Raw genomic sequence first — 21,281 nt, 5'->3', positions numbered from 1 at the left:
GCCTGGGACGGGACAGCACGAAGGGAACAGGCTATTCAGGAGAGAAACTTGGAAACAGTTCTTCATTGATAATGAGGAATTCTCTTCTCCACACTCCCCCTCACTCTCTCAAACTTTCACCCTCCATCTCTTGTCCCCTCCTGCTCCACTCTCTCTTTCTCTCCTTTCCTCGTTCCCCCTCTCTTCCCCTTTCCAACTCCCCCCAATCCCTCCCTCTCCTCCGCCCCAACTCCTTCTCCCTCTATATCTCCCCCCACTCCCTCTCCTATACCTCTTGCCCCCTCGCTCCTTCCCCGCTGCCCCCACTCCATCTACGTCTCCCCCCCAATTCCCCTCACTCCCTCTCCTATACCTCTACCCCCACTTCCTCCTTCCCCTTGGATGGGAACCGTCTAGTGGGGAGGGAAGAAGGGAGGAACAGACCATGGAGGATTGAGCACGGGGAGCGGGACACCTCTGTCCTCTCCCTGGCTGTGGTGTGGCCAGTGTTGCCAGCCCTTAGCCCCAACCCGCTCAGTAGCATATCGGCACTGTGGTGGACGGGGGTGTTCGCGCACTGACCTTGGTGTGCAGCTTCCCTAGCTGCTTCTCGTCCAGGTTGGTCTGTTTATAAACGCGTGTCTTGTAACGGAACTGCAAGGGAAGTGAAAGACGAGTCAGTACCACGCCACCCCTGCTCCGCTCTCCCCACTGACACTAACACCACACGGTAGGTGAACCCCCACCACCCCCACCGACCACTGTCGCCAACACCCACCGCAGACGTTGGGAACAGCTGGTCAGAGAAATTCCAACTTGTGAGTCTCTGATTTTCACCCCCGCCACCGTCAGCCAGACAGGGAACGGCAGCAGAGCAGCAACAGCACTGGGGTGGTGATCCGGAGAGTCTGGAGTCAGGAGTTCGATCCCCTCCCACAACAGCTGGGGAATGTAAATTCAGTCCACTAAGCAAACAGGGCTGATGAAGCCAGCAGCAGTAATAATGAATGAGCAGCCAGTGTATTGTCCTTAATAACTGCAACTGGTTCAATGATGTCCATTGGTGAGGAGGGGAACCTGCCCACCCTATCCCGGCCGATGTGTGACTCCAGACCCCAGGCCCACAGCCACACGGCAGAGACCACAAGAACACAGGAAAATAGGAGTAGGCCACTCGGCCCCTCAAGCCTACCCCTCCATTCACATGAACATGGCTGATCTGTGCCAGTTCCCCAGAGCCCTCCATTCCTGACCTTTCACAATACATCTACCTCCACTTTAAATACTTCTACTGAACTAGTCTCCACAACTCCCTGGGGCAGAAAATCGCTGCTCTCTGCCAGAAGAAATTTCTACCTACCTGTTTTAAACAACCAGCTGCTTATCCTGAAACTATGTTCCCTCAGTCAAAACTCTGTCACGAGTGAAAGCATCTCAGCATCCACCCCATCAAGGCCCCTTCCAATCATATGTTTCTCTAAGATCATACCACCTTCTTCCAAACACCAATGATCATGGACCCAACCTGTCTTGTCTCTCATGATAGAACAAAAGGCCATTCGGCCCTACTCTACTATTCCAAACAAGCATAGCTGATCACCCACTCATATATCCTGTTCCTGCCTTGATCCATTGAGAAATTACCTACTTCTTTCATGAGGTATATTTAATGACTTGGCCTTCACTGCCCTCTGTGGTAGAGAATTCCACAGGTCCATCTTCTGGTAATGTGGGGTGTATACAATGGGTAACGGTAGGATTAGTGTAAAATGGGTACTTGATGGTCGGCACAGACACCATGGACCGAAGGGCCAGTTTCTGTGCTCAGATACTCCGCGAGAAGAAACCTCCCCTGATCTAAATGCTAGTGTGTTGTACAAGATGTTGGTGAAGCCGTATTTGGAATATTGTGTTCAGTTTTGGTCACCCTGCTATAGGAAAGATACCATTAAGCTGCAGAGTGCAGAGGAGATTTACGAGGATGTTGCCGGGACTCAAGGGACTGAGTTACAGAGGGAGGTTGAGCAGGTTGGGGCTTTATTCATTGGCGTGTAGGAGAATGAGGGGTGATCTTCTAAAAGTGTATGAAATCATCAGAATCAGGTTTATTATCACTGACATACATCGTGAAATGTGTTGTTTTGCAGCAGCAGCACAGTGCAAAGACATAAAAATTACTATAAATTACATAATAAATAAATAGGAAAAAAAAGGGAATAACGAGGTAGTGTTCATGGACCATTCAGAAATCTGATGGGGGAAGGGGAAGAAGCTGTTCCTAAACTATGAGGGGCATAGATAGGATGAAAGCACACAGTCTTTTTGCCCAGGGGCAGGGAATCAAGAACTAGGGGGCACAGGTTTAAGGTGAGAGAGAAAAGAGGCAACTTTTTCACCCAGAGAGTGGTCCATATATGGAATGAGCTGCCAGAGGAAGTGGTTGAGGCAGGTACGTGGATAGGAAAGGTTCAGAGGGACTGGTATTGGTTTATTATTGTCACTTGTACAGAGGTGCAGTGAAAAACTTGTCTTGCATTCCATTCGTACAGATCAATTCATTACACAGTGCATTGAGGTAGTACAGGGTAAAACAATAGCAGAATGCAGAATAAAATGTCACAGCTACACAGAAAGTGCAGTGCAGGTAGACAATGAGGTGCAAGGTCATAACGAGGTAGATTGTGAGGTCAAGAGTCCATTTTATCGTACTAGGGGACCACTCAATAGTCTTGTAAGTGAGATAGAGGCTGTCCTTGAGCCTGGTGGTATGTGCTTTCAGGGTTTTGCATCTTCTGCCTGATGGGAGGGGGAGAAGAGTGAATGTCTGGAATGGGTGGGGTCTTTGATTATGCTGGCTGCTTTATTGAGGCAGCAAGAAGTGTAGAAAGAGTCCATGGAGGGGAGGCTGGTTTCCATGATGTTCTGAGCTGTGTCCACAAATCGCTGCAGTTTCTTATGGTCATGGCAGAACATGGCCAAACACGAGCAAAAGGGAGTAGCTTAGATGGGAATCTTGGTCGGCATGGACCAGTTAGGCCTGTTTCCATGCTATACGCCTACACCTAAGTGTGGCTGATCAAAGTCAAAGTCGAGTTTATTGTCATATGCACAAGTACCATGAAGAAGTGAGCTTGGTCAGGTCTTGTGTGATAACAGAATGAAAGAGAAACTCGATCATAAGCAGTGAGAGGTGCTACCCTCAGAAGTGAATGGGTGTCAGGAAGCAAAATATAACCTTACAGAAGTAAATCTGCAGTTAGTCAATTACCCATCGAGTAGGTGGGTTATTCAGTTCGGCCGCCAACATGGAGGACTTTTAACCCCACACTTTAAGTCAGAGGGTAATGCCCTTGCCCTGGGTTGGCTGATAGTGAGTTCACTGGACACCCAAGCATATCACTGGACACCATTCACAATAAAGAACTGAAGGTGTGAGAGACCCCATCAGCTCTCTTAAGAGACCACTTTCCCTCAACGTAATATTATTGTTGTGGGATGTTTTATATACAAAGTCCAGATCAAGCAATTGAAAAACTCCAGATGCTGGAAATCTGTAATTAAAGCAGAAAATAATTGAAACGCTCAGCAGGTCAGGCAGCATCTGTGGAGAGAGAAACGGTTAATGTTTCAGGTCAAAAGCCTCCGTTTCTCTTCCTGCTGACGCTGCCGGGTGTTTCCAGCACTTCCTGTTTTTATGACCAAGCAACATCATTTTAGAAACAGTCTGCTTCAAGTTGATGGGAGCTTGCTGTGCACAGATTGGCTGCTGTCTTCTGAATGGAAAAATCTTGACTTTCTGCAGCACTTCAAGCAACCTCACCACGTTCCCAAGGACCTGACAGCCAAGTTAAGATTCAGTACTGAGGGGAATCATGGGGACATGGCAGAAAAAGTGAAGCTGGGCATAAGGTCCACGGTGACCTCACCGAATGGTGCAGCAGAAACAGGGGCCAAATGGACTCCTCATGGTTCTATTTCTGATCTTCCACGTGAATAGCTATTTATGCACAGGACGACCCCAAAGACAGCAGTCAGGTAATGACCATCATTCGCCTTTACGATTAACATTGGCCTGGAGGAAGATGCCTCAGCCACCCCGCCCAAGCACAGCTCCTTCCCTCACTCAGTGCCACACCATCAACTCAGCAAAGGTGAGGGAGAGGGGTGAGGGGAGGGAGAGAGGAGAGGGGAGGGAGGGGGCACAGACAGGGACTCCACTCATCCACATCACAGCACCTCTGACAGTGCTGCTTTCCTTCAGCACCCCAGCAGTTTTTCAGCAAGCTCTACTTACGTAGAACATAAAAGAGCACAGGAACAGGCTCTTCAGCCCACCATGTCTGTGCTGACCATGATGCCAATCCAAACTAATCGCATCTGCCTGCACATGGTCTGTATCCCTCCATTCCCTGCCTATTCATGTGTCTGTCTAAATGCCTTAAATGTTGCTATCATATCTGCCTCCACCACCTCCCCTGGCAGCCCGTTCCAGGCACTCACCACTCTCTGTGTAAAAAAACATCTCCTTTGAACTTACCCCCTCTCACCTTAAATGCATGCCCTCTTAGATACTTCAACCCTGGAAAAATGATACCGAATGTCTACCCTATCTGGGCCTCTCATAGTTTGATAAACTTCTATCAAGTCTCCTCTTAGCCTCCAACACTTCAGAGAAAACAATCCAAGTTTGTCCAACCTCTCCTTATAGCTCACACCCTTTAATCCAGGCAGCATCCTGGTGAACCTCTTCTGCACCCTCTCCAAAGCCTCCACATCCTTCCTGTTATGGGCGACCAGAACTGCACACAACACCCCCAGCGCAGCCTGACCAAAGTTTTATACAGCTGCAACATGACTTCCTTTTATACTCAACACCCCAACCAATGAAGGGAAGCATGCCGTACACCTTCCTTACCACTCTTATCTACTTGTGTTGCCACTTTCATGAGCTATGGACTCGTATCCCTGGATCCCTCTGTACATCGATGCTCCTAATGGTCCTGCCATTTACTGTACACTTTCTTCTTACATTTGACCTCCCAAAGTGCAACATCTCACACTTATCTGGATTAAACTCCATCTGCCATTTCTCTGCCCACATTTCCAACTGATTCAATTCCTTTGACAACCTTCCTGACTGTCTACAACTCCGCCAACTTTTGTGTCATGTGCAAACTTACTAATCAGCCCAACTACATTTTCAGCCAGATCATTTATATATTTATATTTCTCTTTACAAAAGCAGAATATTGGAAATAAGGGCTCTCTCTAATAACAGGTCATCGGCCTGAAAGGTAACTCTGTTTCTCCACAGATGCTGCCTGACCTGCTGAGCATTTCCAGCGGTTTTTGGTCAACCCCAGCAAAATTATTCAGGGAATTATTCTGTCTTAAGATTGACAGGGAGCAAGTGGCACCTTATCCAATCAGGCCTTTATGCACAGGAGCCTTCTCTACGTCTTAATAGGCTGGTAGCCAGAGCCACATCAACCCTCCGAACGTTGGCGCACTCTCACCTCCAAATAAGGCACCCCCTTCTCAAAGGATTGCGGGTATTCTCGGAGGAGCTTCTCTTCGTTTAAAAACTTGGCATCTCGTCCATTACTGGCTGGCTGGAACAGGCCATAGTTCAACACATCCTTCAGGCTCTCGTTTAGAGTACACAACACCTGCTGCTTTGCTGCCCAAATAGTGGCATCAGGGTTAAATCGAAGACATTTCTGTCAAAACGGAACAAAAATTTGGAATTTTAGTTTTACAAGCAGACAGAGTACAGTAAGACACTCTTTACACAGCAGCACCAGATTTTACAGTGAAAGTGCGTTTACACAGAGTGGGAAGTATACAAGGACTCAGTCCCCGGATCGAGCTCAACCCCACCCATAACCCTGACCCCTGGTGCTGCAGACACCAGCCCTGGCTCTAACACACAGCTGATGCACAGTCCAGATCCCTGTCCCGGTCACAGACTCCACTTGCGATCAGGAACCCCCAGCTCAGAGTCCGGACTAACAAGTAAACCAATTGCCGGACCATCAGGACTTCCAAACAATCGGATGCCGGATTATCAGAGGATTAGGAAATAAAATTAATTCTGCTTGAGGTAAGGTGATATATAGAAAGAATTAACACAATGGGTTAGTCACGGGAGAGACTCTCGTCTTCAAACAGCTCTACCTACTTTACTCAACATCTTGTTCACACAAATTTGTTAACATCTGGAATGTTAAGGCAAGAAGGAGACCACTCAGCCCATGGTACATGCCGGCTCCTAGTGAAGCAATCCCATCAGGTTCCTTCCCCAGCTCCTTCCCCACAGCCTCACCAATGACAGGTCCTCCCCAGCTTACAAACAACCCATAGCTAGGAGCGAGGGCTTGGGAGACCAGTGGGATGGATTTGCCGGCTTCTGCCGGGTGGGAGCTCAAGTCATGGACACATTTCCGATTTGCAAACTGTCCCGGTTACGGACCGTTCAGAGGAAGGGAACCCTGCTGTAACCTGGGGACAATCTGTACTCCCTTCAATGTGTTGATCCATTTCCCTTCTGAAGACACTGGTTCCAGAGGCAGTGAACCCCTCACTCTCACTGCACTCTGCGTCAGAAGTTTCCCTTCACACACCCCACCTTTCACCAGAAGGTTAAGTCACTGCCCCCACTCCCTGCTAACGAGAACAGCACTTCCTTCCTGCCTTTCAAGAGCTTGGAGCAACAATCCTCTGGAGGAACTCAGTCTCCTGATGCAGGGTTTCGACCCGAAACGTCGACAATTCCCCTCCCCCCACAGATGCTGCTCAACCTGCTGAGCTCCTCCAGCAGATTGTTTGTTGCTCCAGATTCCAGCGTCTGCCTTCTCCTGTGTCTTCACTTCAGGATCTTGGTTTCTCTCCAATTCCAGCTCCTTGATTATTCCCAAGTTTAATCTCTGACGACCTTGCCATCAGTTGCCAATGTCCTAAGTTGAGGAACTCCTTCCCTAAGACTATCTGCTTTCCTTTCAAAAACACAAAACGTGGAAACACTCAGCAGGTCGGGCAGCTTCTGTGGAGAGAGGAACAGGATTAACATTTCTGGTCAAAGACCCGTCACCAGGTTCAGATCTTCAACCTGAAAATCAAAAAAAACTGCAGATGCTGGAAATTTGAAATAAGAAACAGAAATGCTTCCTTATCTATGTACTTATCCAAATATCTATTGAATGTTGTTACTGTGCTGGCCTCAACCACTTCCTCTGGTAGCTTGTTCCATATACGCACCACCCTCTGCATGAAGAAGTTGCCCCTCAGGTCCCTTTTAAATGGCAGAGCAGAATCGATGGGCCAAATGGCCTAATTCTGCTCCTGTTTCTTTTGGGCTAAATCTTTCACCTCTCACGTTAAACCTACACCCTCTAGTTTTAAGTTTCCCCTTCCCTGGGAAAAGCACTGTGTACATTCACCCTATCTATGCCCCTCATGATTTTATACACCTCTATAAGGTCACCCCTCAGTCTCCTATGCTCCAAGGAATAAAGTCCCAGCCTGCACAACCTCTCCCTTTTACTCAGGCCCTCGAGTTGTGGCAACATCTGCGTAAATCTTTTTTGCACCCTCTCCAGTTTAATGATGTCTTTCTGATAACGGGCAAAACTGTACACTGTACTCCAAGGGCGGTCTCACCAACACCTTGTACAACTGTGACATAACATCCCAACTCCCATCCTCAAATGCATTGACAGATAAAGGTCAGGGCAGTGGTAGGTTAACTCGCCACTGCAGGTTACCCCTTAGCACAGGCAAGTAGCAAAATATTCAAAGGGGATTTGATGTGCAGGGTAACAGGAAAATGAGAGGGGGAATGGGGCTATGGGATTGTCCACTGAGAGCTAGCACTAACCCAATGGGTGGAATGGTGATTAGGTACAAGGTCCCGTGGACATCAACTCTAATTCTATCCTGCAGTCTTATGAATCAGGAAACGTTGAAGCTTCACACCAGATCAAAAGAAAAATCCTTTTATTTTTAACACAAAGATCACTGTTAAGTGAGGCCTCCCCAAGGCCCAAGTGGAAAGAACGTGGGGGAGAGAAGAGGAAATTAGAGAAAGAGAATAAATTCTGGAGGTCAGGAGAGTCAAACTCATTTGCGGTGGTGGGTTGGATCCAAATCCTGGCATTTGGTGTGGCCCACATTCAGGCAATGATATTTCATCAATAAAGATAAATTACAATCTCCACTCATTTAGATTTCACTCACTGCCTCCCGGCTCTCTGGGGGAACAGTTACCTGTAGTGAAACAGTCAGAATTAGGGAGGTGCAGGAGGCCAGAACGAGAGGGACGACAGAGGGCTCGGAGGATATCAGAGAGCTGGAGGGGGTGGTGCTGCAGAAACTGAAGAGGGGTTGGAGAAGAAAGGTGAGAATTTTAAAACTCATAGCATTGCTCCCCAATTCTCCAACATCTGCAACTCCAGCCGCTAGTTCACCTTGGATTTGATCACTCCACCAATGGCAGCCGAGGTCCTTTGCCCAGAAATCTCTCTGCACGACCTCTCTGCCTCTCCTTCACCCTATAACATATTCCTTAAAATTCAATAGCCAAGCCTTTGGTCATCCAACCTTATGTTGCAGCTGTATAAAACTGGTCAGGCCACATCTAGAGTATTGCGTTCAATTCTGGTCACCCCATTACAGGAAGGATGTGGAGGCCTTGGAGAGGTTCACCAGGATGCTGCCTGGATTAGAGGGCATGTGCTATAAGGAGAGGTTGGACAAACTTGGGTTGTTTTCTCTGGATCAGCGGAGGCTGAGGGGAGACCTGATAGAGATTTGTAAGATTATGAGAGGTATAGATAGAGTGGGCAGCGGGTATCTTTTTCCCAGGGTCGAAATGTCTAATACCAGAGGGCATGCATTTAAGGTGAGGGGGGTAAGTACAAAGGAGATGTGTGGGGCAAGTTTTTCTTCCCCCAGAGTGGTGGGTGCCTGGAATGTGCTGCTGGGGTGGTGGTGGATGCAGATACAATTGAGACGTTTAATTATTTCAGCCGAAGGGCCTATACCTGTGCTGTACTGTTCTATGTTTCATGTTGATACATGGCCAATTTGGTTTGACAGAGCTCACATCAATGGACTTGATTTTGGTATTTTAAGTGAGTTACATAAATACAGGTATTTATTATCGCCTTGAACTCTCAGCTACCAGAAGCAAGCACTTTTATACAAACATACAAATGAGGAGGACGGCATTTAGCCCTCCAGACCGTTCAACAAGATCTGGGCTGATCCAGTTTTAACCTTAACCTTGCATTCCCACAGTAGCTTTCACCCTCTTGCTTACTGAGAATAAGGAAGGATTCTGCCTCTACCACTCTTTGAGGAAGAGAGCCCATAACACTCACAACCCTTGGAGAGCGAATACTTCTTAAATGGGTGGCCTCTTATTTTTAAATAGTGAGCCCTCGTTCTAGATTTTCCCACATCCTCTCCACATGCACCCTCAGGATTTTATATAGAACATAGAACAGCACAGCACAGAACAGGCCCTTCGGCCCACAATATTGTGCTGACAGCTATTCCTTCCAATCAAATCCCTTCTGACACTTAAACCCATCGTTCACCATAATGTGCCTCACAGCTCCAGAGACCAGGTTCGATCCCGACGTCTGGCGCTATCTGTGTGGAGTTTGCACATTATCTCCATGTTTGTTGGGTGCTCTGGTTTCTTGCCATATCTCAAACACACGTAGGTTGGTAGGTTAATTGTCCACTGTACATTGTCCCTGGTACTTGGCAGAATCTGGTGGGAGTTGATGGGAGTGTGGGGAGAATAAAATGGTATTAGTGTAGAATGGGATTGGTGTACATGTTTGGTTGATGGTTGGCACAGCTGGTAGGCCAAAGGGCCTGTTTCTGTGCTGTGTAAGCCTACAGTAAATATTTCCATCGTCACACCCTGGATAGGTCAGTGAATGGACACAAAAGCAGCTCGGGACAAGAATGAGCCATCTACAAAGATGAAAGCACGTACCACCAGGCTCCAGGACAGCTTCTAGCCCGCTGTCTACAAAATGGACTCTTGACCTCACAATCTACCTCGTTATGAACTTGCACCTTATTGTCTGCCTGCACTGCACTTTCTCTGTGACTGTAACACTTTATTCTGCATTGTTATTGTTTTCCCTTGTACTGCCTCAATGCTCTGTTGTAATGAAATGACCTGTATGGATGGCATGCAAAACAAAGTTTTTCACTGTACCTCGGTACGTGACAATAATAAACAAATTTACAGTTCTGGTCAGGCACGCCCTTGCTTTGTTTGATATTCTGATGCTCCTGAAATCATTGGCTGAGTTAGTGATGATTACAGTTGGGCACAGTGCACTCCCTGCAGCTTACACACAGTCAGCACTTTCCCTGCAGCCAGAGTGGTGAATGAAAATGGGACAGCTTGCATTCCTACAGTGTCCTTGATGAGCTCTTGGCTGCCCAGGGCATTGCACTCTCACAGAGTCATAGAGCAATACAGCACGGATACAGTCCCTTCGGCCCACCCGGCTAGTCCCAATTTCCTACGTTTGGCCCATATCCCTCCAAGCCCCGCCCCTCCATGTACCTAACCAAGTGCTTCTTAAATGACACTGTTGGACCTGCCTCACCCACTCCCTCTGGCAGCTCGTTCCATATACTCACCACCCTCTGTGTGAAAAAGTTGCCCCTCAGGTCCCTTTTAAATCTTTCCCCTCTCACTCTAAACCTACGTCCCCTAGTTTTAGACTCCCCTCCCCTGGGGAAACGACTGTTACTGTCCACCTTATCTATGCCTCTCATAATTTTATAAACCTGTTTTCTTCATGGCCACTCTCTGCTGGGTAGTTTTATGAGGGGCTTTATAAACACCACCATCAGTACCAGGGGTTCTTGTTCAAGTGCATCTTCTCTTTCCACATACAAGCCTCTCCCTCCCCTGTCAGTCACCCATCCTGTATCCTGGAACTTCTACTGTTCAGTCAAGCCCCACCCCAGAGACTTGAGCACAACGTTGCAGTGCAGTACTGAGGGACCACAGAACTGTCAGAGGCTCAGTCCTTCAGATGTAATGTTAAAGTGTCCTCAGGTGGATGTTAGATCTCCCTTGAAGAGTTGGGAGTGCTCCCAGTGTCCTGGTTGATATCTGTTCCCCAACCAACATCACAAACACAAGTCATTGTCACATTGCTTTTGTGGAATCTTGCTGTGCAGAAATTGATTGCCACAGTGGTTATTGTATGTAGCCAGTTTCAAAATAACTCATTGGTGCCACAAGTCTTCTTTATATGTTCTGATATTGACCCTGCATGGTTTAGGCTTTGGGGTTTGAGTGCCAGATTTGTCCTTGTAACCCTTCTTAAATGGCAGGAGAGTTATTGCAGGGGATTTGGAAAGATGGGATCTACCTGCATTTGGAAAGGCAAGGACTGATTAGGGATAATCAGCGTGGCTTTGTGTGTGGGAAATCATATCTCATGAATTTGATTGGAGGGATGAACAAGAGGATTGATGAGGGCAGGGTGGTGGACATTGTATATGTGGACCTTAGCAAGGCCTTTGATGAGGTCCCGCATGGGAGGCTAGTCTGGAAGATTAGATCATAGGATCCAGGGCAAGAAAGCCAATTGGATACAAAATCGGTTGGGTGGTAGGAGTCAGCGGCGGTAGTGGAGGGCTGTTTTCTTTATACTGGAGGCCTGTGACCAGTGGTGTGCCGCAGGGATCGGTGCTGGGTCCACTGTTGTTTGTCATCTCTATTAATGATTCAGGTGAGAACGTGGTTGGCAATGTTAGTAAGTTCACAGATAACACCAAAATCAGTGGCATGGTGGACAGTGAAGAAGATTGTCCAAGGTTACAACAGGATCGGGATCAGCTGGGAAAGCGGGCAAGGGAGTGGCAGATGGAGCTTAACTCAGACAAGTGTGAAGTGATGCATTTTGGGAAGTTAAACCGGGGTAGGACATACACAGTAAATGGCAGGGCCCTGGGGAGGGTCGTACCCCTAGGTCTCTCTGTTCTACAAGTACATAGTTCCTGAGTGTTGACACAGGTAGACAACGTGGTGAAGGCGTATGGCATGCTGGCCTTCATCAGTCAGGGAAGTGAGTAGTTGGGATGTCATGTTACAACTGTACAAGTCGTCGGTGAGACCGCACTTGGTGTACTGTGTGCCGTTCTGGTCGCCCAGCTACGGGAAGGACACTATTAAGCTGGAGAGGGAGCAGAAAAGATTCACACGAATGTTAGCAGGACTGGAGGGCTTGAGTTATAGGGAGAGGGTGGATAGGCTGGGGCTTTTCTCCCTGGGGTGCTGAGGGGTGACATTATAGAGGTATAAAAGATCATGAGGGCCATCGATAAGGTGGGTGGTCACAGTCCTTTTCCCAGGATAGAGGAGTCCAAAACTAGAGGGCACAGGCTTAAGGTGAGAGGGGAAAGATCTAAAGGGGACCTGAGGGGCAACTTTTTCCACACAGAGGGAGGTGGGTAAATGGAACGAGCTGCCAGAGGAAGGGGTAGAGGTAGGTACAACTGCAGCATTTAAAAGACATGTAGACAGGTACATGGTAGTAAAGGTTTAGAGGGATATGGGCCAGATGTGGGTAAATGGTATCAGCTTAGTGAGGCAACTTGGTCGGCACGGACGAGTTGGGCCGAAGGGCCTGCTTCCGTGCTGTATACCTCAAATGACTCCATTAATGGTCGCCCTGATGCCTTTAACGCCCAAGCTTCCAATTTACCTTCATCTCTGGAAGACAAGTCACAGAACAGGCTCTCTGCCCGAGGAACCTCCCTCCTGGACCAGTCCCAGTTCTTCCTCCATCAACCTCTCTGCAGTACACATGGTGGCGGGCCACAAGGGCAGTCAACCCTTGAATGAAACCCCAGTGGGTTCAGGTATTGACCCCCATGAAAGAACCATCTTACAATGAGTCACCAATCCCATCCGATTCAACAGGATATCTTCATCCAACAGCTTCACCAGAGCAGGGGCTGGTTTTGCCTTTATGATCCTTCCCCATGACGTGTCTCATTTTAAACACCAGTGTCGGTTTTCACAAACTTGGACATGAAGGGAATTAAAGCAGTGAGTGAAGTGGTGCCAAGGCTAAAGGTCCGCCACGATTGGCCTACCCCTACTTCTATGTTCTAATGTACAACAGACCCCTGGATTCGGTGCTGCTCCACAAGTGGGCCCTGGATTTTACCTCCATGCTTCATCTCTTGATAGCACTTTGTGGGATCGTCCAGCGTGAACGAGAGTGACGTGCAATAGTTCAGTGAAGCAGCAAATGTATGTAGCCCAGCAGAGCGCAACAGTTAATGCATGAGCCACATAATCACAGGTCAATGTACACTCCCATACTGTATATCGTTCAGTATATGTTGTAGCAACAGTGTGCAATGTTTCCGTTCATGTTACAACTGAAATGCAATAGCTCAGTGTTTATTGTAGCGGTGTAACAGTTCATGATGTGTAATAGCTGGGTGTAACAGTCTAATGCGTACGTTACAGTAGTGTGTAATAGTCAGGCACATAATGCCGAAACTGTGAGCAAAGGATCAGTGTACATTATACTGGGGTATAATATTTCAGTGTACTGCAGCAGTGCACAATAGCACAGCAAGCATAACAGTAGCTTGCAATTGTCAGTGTGTATTACAAGAGCAGTGCTAGCAGATCAGTGGGTAAAATAACAGCATGCAATTGTCACTGCATATTACAGAAGCATGCATTGGTTCAGCATGCATTACAGCATTGTGCAATGGTTCAATGTACATTAGTGCACAGTTGTTCAGTGTGTGTTACTGAAGTGTTTAATCATTCAGTTAGTGTTGTAGAAGTGTGGGCATTATGGTAATAATGCACAATGAAGCAGTGTGCAATGTTTCCAAGTGATGTCCCCATGCAAGTGACACCTGGATTTGGTGGTGTTGGATCAGTGCACAGCCCCATTACATTTCAGTGCAAGTTGTACCGTATGCAATAGTTCAGTGTGTATTATAGAGGCAATGTGAAATATCTCAGTATGTTTGTGGGTGATTTTATTGTCTGCTGTTTCAGTATTCTGCTTCAGTCTGACAGACAGTATCATCCAGGGATCTAGTGACACATCAGCCAGAGCCGTGTGCACAGGGGAGCCGGTATCAGTCTCTCTAAGCCAGAAGCTATTGGGAGGTGATGTCTGAATAGCAGGACTGGGTTCATGGGAAGTTATCTGATGGTTTTAATAACACAAATCCTGGGTTAGATCATTCTAGTTATTGAGATTCAAAACCATATCAGCTTCCTGCTCACACCCTTACACGACTGATTCAGCATCTACTTACACCCTGAAAATTTGTTCAGAGGCTTTTCCCCCCCACAGGTGCACCACTGGATTATATTGCAGTTGGAAATCGCTGCCCTAATTTTGTGCATCTTTAACAAACTCACAGGGCCCTCCACGTCTCACACACAGATTGGGCGGTTGGGAACAGAACGAATCCACTCCATCTGCCCGGTATCCATTGACACCAAACAGGTACCAACGGAACCTTGACCAGCTCCTAAACTCATCAGCTTTCAAAGTCAAAGTTGAGTTTATTGTCATCTGCACAAGTCCATGTGAGCACTGGTGCAATGAAAAACTTACTTGCAGCAGCATCACAGGCACAGAGCATCAGATAAGCAGCAGTCACAAGAAAAACATGAATTGTACACAATTTTTACAAGAAAGAACATAGAATAAAAAAAAATTCCATTTTAGTGCAAAGTGATCAAAGTGGTCACAGTGTTGCTAAACTGTAGTGATTTGGGTTGTGCCGGTTGGTTCAAGAACCAGACGGTTGAAGGGAAGTAGCTGTTCCTGAACCTGGTGGTGTGGGAATTCAGGCTTCTGTACCTCCTGCCTGATGAGAGCTGCGAGAAGATTGCAAGGCCCGGATGGTGGGGATCTTTGATGGTGGATGTTGCCTTCTTGAGGCAGCGCCTCCTGTAGATACTACCGATGGTGGGGAGAGATGAGCTTTCAGGAGATGTGGAATCTTACACATCCCACACACCCTTCCAGACATGACCCGTGACTAAGCTGTGACACCTCCAAGGGAAACAGTTTCTCTGTATCCACCTCATCACATTTATCTCCCTCAATCGGTTCCCTCCCCAGTCGTCTACACCCAACAGAACGATAATGGGCCCCTTGCAGGAAGAGGATAAAACCCAGCGCTTGGCAGCTCGTAGCAGAACGATACAACCCTTCTGCAGAGACTTGAAAGGTTGTATTATTTGTTTTGTCACAGCAGTTGCTGGAGCCTTTAATTAAGTTATCTGCAGACGCTAATCCAACTCTGAATTAGCCCAGGTTCCCGCAGTCTGTATCCAACTGGATGTGGCATTATTAAATATTATCCAATCAAAGGGCGGTTCTGCACTACTACTGAAACAGCTGTTTGTGGCCAATTATCCCTGTTGCTATGACAACCACAACAACTTGTCTGTGGCTCCGGAGTGGTCCAACAGACCTTCAGTCGGAATCTACGGTTTCCCACTGTCAACCTGCCCATCAGTGCCAGAGGGCAGCCGAAGGCTGATTGGCTGCAGGCTGGGATCAGAGGGCACAAGGCACCTTTACACACACTGATGGAGGGGCCGCTGGAGGGAGGGAGGCTCTGTGTTCGGTACCCCAATTCACCTACCTCTGTGGGAACGTGGACCCCACCCCCTCAACCCAAATCCCCACCCTCATTGCCAGCCAGTCCTACTTTCTGCATCAAAACCCACCTCCCATCTGCAACTCAAGTGCACGTGCACACACACACATCAGAACATGCACACACACACACACATCAGAACATGCACACACACACACATCAGAACATGCACACACACACACACATCAGAACATGCACACACACAAACATCAGAACATGCACACACACACACACATCAGAACATGCACACACACACACACATCAGAACATGCACACACACACACACCAATTCACACGTGTGCATGAGTCAGAGGTTCAGTGAGGAAACTTCAACCCATCTAGTAATGCCATCAGACACCCAGTTACACCAATCCCACACTGATCCCGTTTTATTCTCCCCACATTCCCCATCAACTCCCCCCAGATTCTACCCCTCACCTACACACTAGGAGCAACTTACAGCGGCCAATTAACCAACCCGCACGTCTCTGGGATGTGGGAGGGAACCGGAGCACCCGGGGGAAACCCACACAGTCACCAGGAGGACGTGCAAACGCCACACAGACAGCACCAGAGGTCGGGATTGAACTCGGGTGGCTGGACCTGTGAGTCAGCACCACTGTACCGCCCACACACACTAACACGTGTGTTCACATGCAGTCTGTCTCTCACACAGACTATAGAGAGGAGGGACAGGAGAGTGTAAGAGATAGAGTTATGTACATACACACAGCAACATGGGGAGGAGGACAGAGTTGGGGAAACGAGAGACAAACACAGAGGGAGGTAGGAAACACACAAGCATGCAGGCATAGCAATGTGGGGAGGGCACAGAGAGACTCCAGTGTGCAAAGGAGAAGTGAGAGAGAGGCAGAGGTTGGGACACATGCACACTTACACAGAAAAACACAAGCACCTGCTCACTGCAGTGTGGGAGGGGAAAGGATGATGGGGGTGTACATGCGTGTGCGCACACACACACATACGTGCAGAGGAGGAGTATGGGGAGAGAGGGAGAATAGGACAAAAATTCACAATGGAAACCTCCTGCTCTCCATTTGAACCTCTTCTAATTCAACAAATCCTCACATATCCTGGTCACCTTAGCTTCCAAGCTAAAAATAACCCAGCTCACAACAGACGGCATTTGATTTCTGTGCTGCCTGCAGTCTTTTTAAATACCAGGCACTCTCCACAACTACAACCTTCCCTGCTCTCCTCTGAAATTGTGTTAAGCTTCCATCCCCCCACCGCTCCCTCCTTCTCCAACATTGCTGCCACAATTGGCCCAACTCTAACCCACAGAGACGCGTTACAAATTGCGTTCCTCTATCTTTGCGGCTGAGGACACTATTTCGAGATGAGGAGAGATGCAGGGAAGTATTTTTAACACAGGTTTTTTTTCCCCAAGCAGCTTGAGCTCGCTGTGCTCTAATCTATTTGCATGCCCCACTAATGAGCAGCAATATAGGCCAGTCCGACAATGACCCACTCTCTTCTGCAAACACTGGCCTGTGGGTCCAGCACCTATGTTTCCTAAAGGACTGCATTTGCATAGCACCCTTCACAAAGCCCAAGCCATCCCAAGTGTCTTTGGAACAGATGAACCATTGGTCAATAATTCGCCCCCAACCAACACCAGAACCGTTTATCTGATTGCCATGTTCTTTTTTTAAATGGGAGCTTGCTGTACACAGCATGGCACAATACTTGCATCAGAAACACTCTTCACTGGATATATGTAGGTAGCACAGCCAGTAGGACCACTGCCTCACAGCACCAGAGACCAGCTTCAATTGAGGACATTAAGTGAAACAAAAAAAAATGGTCAAACCCCCACTGACCTATTGGGGAAGGAGGATTCTCCAATGTGATGTGAGGAGGTGGGACACTGTGAGGATTGACATGCTGGGTGACCAATGGCAAGAGGGCAGTTGGACATGGGGGCAAAGCTCCAGGAATACCCCTGTGCAGCATCAGTCGTGGCCCCTCAGTCCACATTGTATCCAGATCACCCATTATCCCCCTCTGGGTGGCCACACTTAGCTTCCATCTCCCCTGAAGCTGCTGGGGTGACTCAGTGGTGCAGCCGGTAGAGCCACTGCCTCACAGCACCAGAGACTCGGGTTCAATCCCGACCTCCGGTGCTGTCTGTGGAGTTTGTACGTTCTCCCTGTGAGTTTCCCCAGGGTGCTCTGGTTTCCTTCCACATCCCCAAAGACATGCGGGTAGGTGGGTTAATTAGCCGCTGTAAACTTCCCCTCATGAGTGGTGGAATCTGGGTGGAGTTGACTGGAGTTGGGAGAATAACATAGGATGAATATAAATGGGTGGTTGATGGGCAGGTGGATTCGGTGGTGTGTTTCCATGCTGTATCTCTCGGTGACTCTATGAAGATTTTCAGGATCTCTCGAGGTTGTGAGATGTGATATAAATGTAAGTGAACTGGAACAATAAGACCTGCTGGAGGAACTCAGCAGGTCGAGCAGCATCTGTGCAAGGTAAAGAATTGGCAGTGTTTCAGCCAAACCCTGTATCAGGGCTGTTTTCACCCCACAGATGCTGCTCGACCTGCTGAGTTCCTCCAGCAGATTGTGCGTTGCTCTAGATTCAAGCATCTGCAGTCTCCTGTGACTCCATTGCTCTACTGGAGCCTTGGTACAGAGAGACAAGGCACTCTCTCTCCAAGATCGTGGATGTACTCCAGTACCTTTGTAACTCAAAATTCTCATCTACTCTTGCTGGAATGGTGCAAATTCCACAGAACAGCGATCGTCTTCACCAAGGACACAAGACTGCAGCTGGAATGGACTGGGAGTTTTACAGGTGACCATGTATCCCCTCAATACAGCCCAATGGTGTGGTGGACTGGGGTGGCAGCAGAACCCAGCACTGGAGCACAGGAGGTTGGCAGACTCTCTGTAGATGTGAGAGCTAACAGAATGTTATTTTTTATTGCTAGAAGTATTAAATACAAACACAGGAAGATGATGATTCTGATGTATGGGGCACTGATGACATGACATCTGGAGTGCTGTGTACAGTATCAGTCTCCTTACTTAAAGGATGTTAATCCTTTGGAAGCAGTTCAGAAAAGTTTCCTAGACTAATACCTGGCATGGGCACAGTGTCTCAAGGAAAGGTTGGACAGACTGGGCTTGTATCCACTCAAGTCTGGTAGAACAACGAGGAATGATTGAAACAGCCAAGATCCTGAGAGCAACACACAATCTGCTGGAGGAACTCAGCAGGTCAAGCAGCATCTGCGAGAGGAAAGGAATTGTTGACGTTTCTGATCAAAACCCTGCATCAAGACCCAAAATGCCAACAGTTTCTTTGCCCCCACAGATGCTGCTCGACCTGCTGAGTTCCTTCAGCAGATTGTTTGTTGCTCCAGATTCCAGCATCTGCCATCTCCAAGACCCTGAAAGGTGTCAGCAGGTGTTCCCCCCGACAATCTAGAGATGGGGATCACCGAGTCAGGATCAGGAGTCAACCGTGTGAGACAGAGAGGATGTGAGAACGCTTTCTCTGAAGGTCATGAGTCTCTGGAAGCCTCATCTTCAGAGGGTGGTGGTGGGAGAGGTGTCTTTGAATATTCTTAAGGCAGATGCAGAATTCACCAAGCATTGGATATTCACCCACCAATAGGGAACGCGAGCTGGGGTCAGACTGTCACAAGACAGGTTAGTTTTAACCGACTGATGATGTGTTGTTGCAATAGTGAAGGTATGTGGGATTGCAGGGGGAGGTTACAGGCAGAACACTGATCTCATTGAACAGCACAGCAGGTTCGAGGGCTGAGTGGCCTCCACCCATTCATAATTCATACGTACTGTATATTGATGACTGGTGGTTTACCCAGTCACCGTAGTGCCTACACCGTAACGATTCCCAGGGCAACCTATCACACCAAGAGTTGGGGACACACAGTGGTTGGAGGCCAGGTTTGCCTGTGTGAACAGGAGGAAGGATTGGAGGTGATCAGACTGTGGGTAGGAGTGAGTGGGAGGTTGACCGGTGGCATGGGGGGGAAATATGAACCAAAGAAATATGATGGGGGGGGGGGGTTCCCAGAGTCAGGAGAACCACTGGGTGTTGGGGGATTGTTACACCCTGGGTCCGTGGATGAAGCCAAGAAATTTACTTGCAGGAGTCAGGATGCTCTGGTGAAGCCCCAGAACAACATGGGCCCACCTCCAAAAGGAGAATCACATGGGGAAGGATTTCACCCTGGGCGCCTCTGACACAAACTACGGTGGGTCCTCAAGGGCGACAGATGGCAGATGAACACGAGGATCGAAAACAGCAGGGGGTCGTCCGGCTGTTCGAGCCTTTGCTCTGCCATTCAGCATGATCGTGGCTCAGCATTACCTCAACGCCGATGTCCTGCACTGGATTCCTTTAATATCCAGAAAGCAACCTCTGTATTGAAAGAGCTTAAAATCACAAAGCCTCCACAACCCTCCAGGGAGAGAGTGCAGAATGTTTGCCATCTGAGTGAAGAAATCTTTCCTCACCTCAGTCTTAAATGACCTCGACCTTACCTGAGACTAATGCCTGGCTCTAGATTCATCAACCAGGGGAGCATCCTTCCTGCATGCATCCCATCAAGATGTGAGAGAATTTTGGAAGTTACAAGGTCTCCTCTTATTCTTTTAAACCCCAGAGAATACAGTCCCAGACCATTCCATCTCTCCTCACAGTAAACCTGTCCTCCCAGGAACCAGCTTCCTGAATCTTCACTGTGGTCTATCTTCCTTTTAGACAAGGAGATCAAAACTGTACCTTACACGACAGGTGCAGTCTCACCAAGACCTTGTACCATAGCAACGAGGAAGGAAATATCCAGTCAGGTTTCTGCAGTGACACCAGAATAGTCCTCAGTGTGCTTCACCCTGAGAGAAGTACTGGATCCCCCCAGGACACTGTCTGACTAGCTCTTGATTTGACATTGGGGAGACAAGGTCACTGCTCCAACGGAATGCTGTTTGTAGACCTGGAAACACTCCGGATTTGACTCAGAGTCTGTGGGAATGTATGAAAGTTACTGAGGCTGCAAGGGTTTTGGAGTGAACTCTAGAACATAGAGCCATACATCACGGAAACAGGCCCTTCAGTCATCGAGTCTGCACTGACACATATAGGCTATTCCTACACTAATTCCATTTTATTGCCCCCAAATTCTCATTACCTCCCCTCAGATTCCACAACTACCACTAATGTAGGGGGAAGAAAATGGGATCAGCAGAGATTGGACCCAGTGGGCTGAATGGCCTGTCCCTATGCTGTACCACTCACCTATCCTTCAAGTGCAATTTAGTGGCCAATTAACCTACCAGCCCACCGTGGGTTGAAGGTCCCAACCACTGACTAGAGACATGTACCTGGAGCAACCTGCCCATCATCTCACAACCCTCCTCTGTCCACCAATCACCTCAGACTCCTGTCTCACCACTCCCCCTCTCCACTTTACACTGCCATCTCCCCTCTCAGCCCTGAAGTAGGGTTTCAACCCAAAACATCGACAGTTCCTCTCCCCCCACAGATGCTGCTCGACCCGCTGAGTTCCTCCAGCAGATTGTTTGTTGCTCCGG

At 48.2% G+C, this 21,281-nt stretch overlaps 1 protein-coding gene across 4 annotated transcripts in view; it reads right to left on the bottom strand.

Annotated features, from left to right (window-relative positions):
• LOC127585488 (SH3 and multiple ankyrin repeat domains protein 1-like) overlaps positions 1 to 21,281 on the bottom strand; it is a 224,065-nt gene that overhangs the window by 130,788 nt on the left and 71,996 nt on the right. For 3 of the 4 annotated variants that reach the window (XM_052042976.1, XM_052042975.1, XM_052042977.1), the window contains exons 3-4: positions 5,496 to 5,699; positions 562 to 633 (exon numbers count right to left, since the gene is read on the bottom strand). In XM_052042976.1, the coding sequence (XP_051898936.1) occupies positions 562 to 633; positions 5,496 to 5,699 (276 nt within the window). The remainder of the gene's footprint in view (positions 1 to 561; positions 634 to 5,495; positions 5,700 to 21,281) is intronic. The other variant, XM_052042978.1, reaches the window with a different exon arrangement.

The sequence above is a fragment of the Pristis pectinata genome, chromosome 33 (genome assembly GCF_009764475.1).
Source record: "Pristis pectinata isolate sPriPec2 chromosome 33, sPriPec2.1.pri, whole genome shotgun sequence".
Lineage (NCBI taxonomy): Eukaryota > Metazoa > Chordata > Chondrichthyes > Rhinopristiformes > Pristidae > Pristis > Pristis pectinata.
Note: the sequence above shows the minus strand (reverse complement) of the source record. Positions and strands in the feature narration are given on the sequence as shown.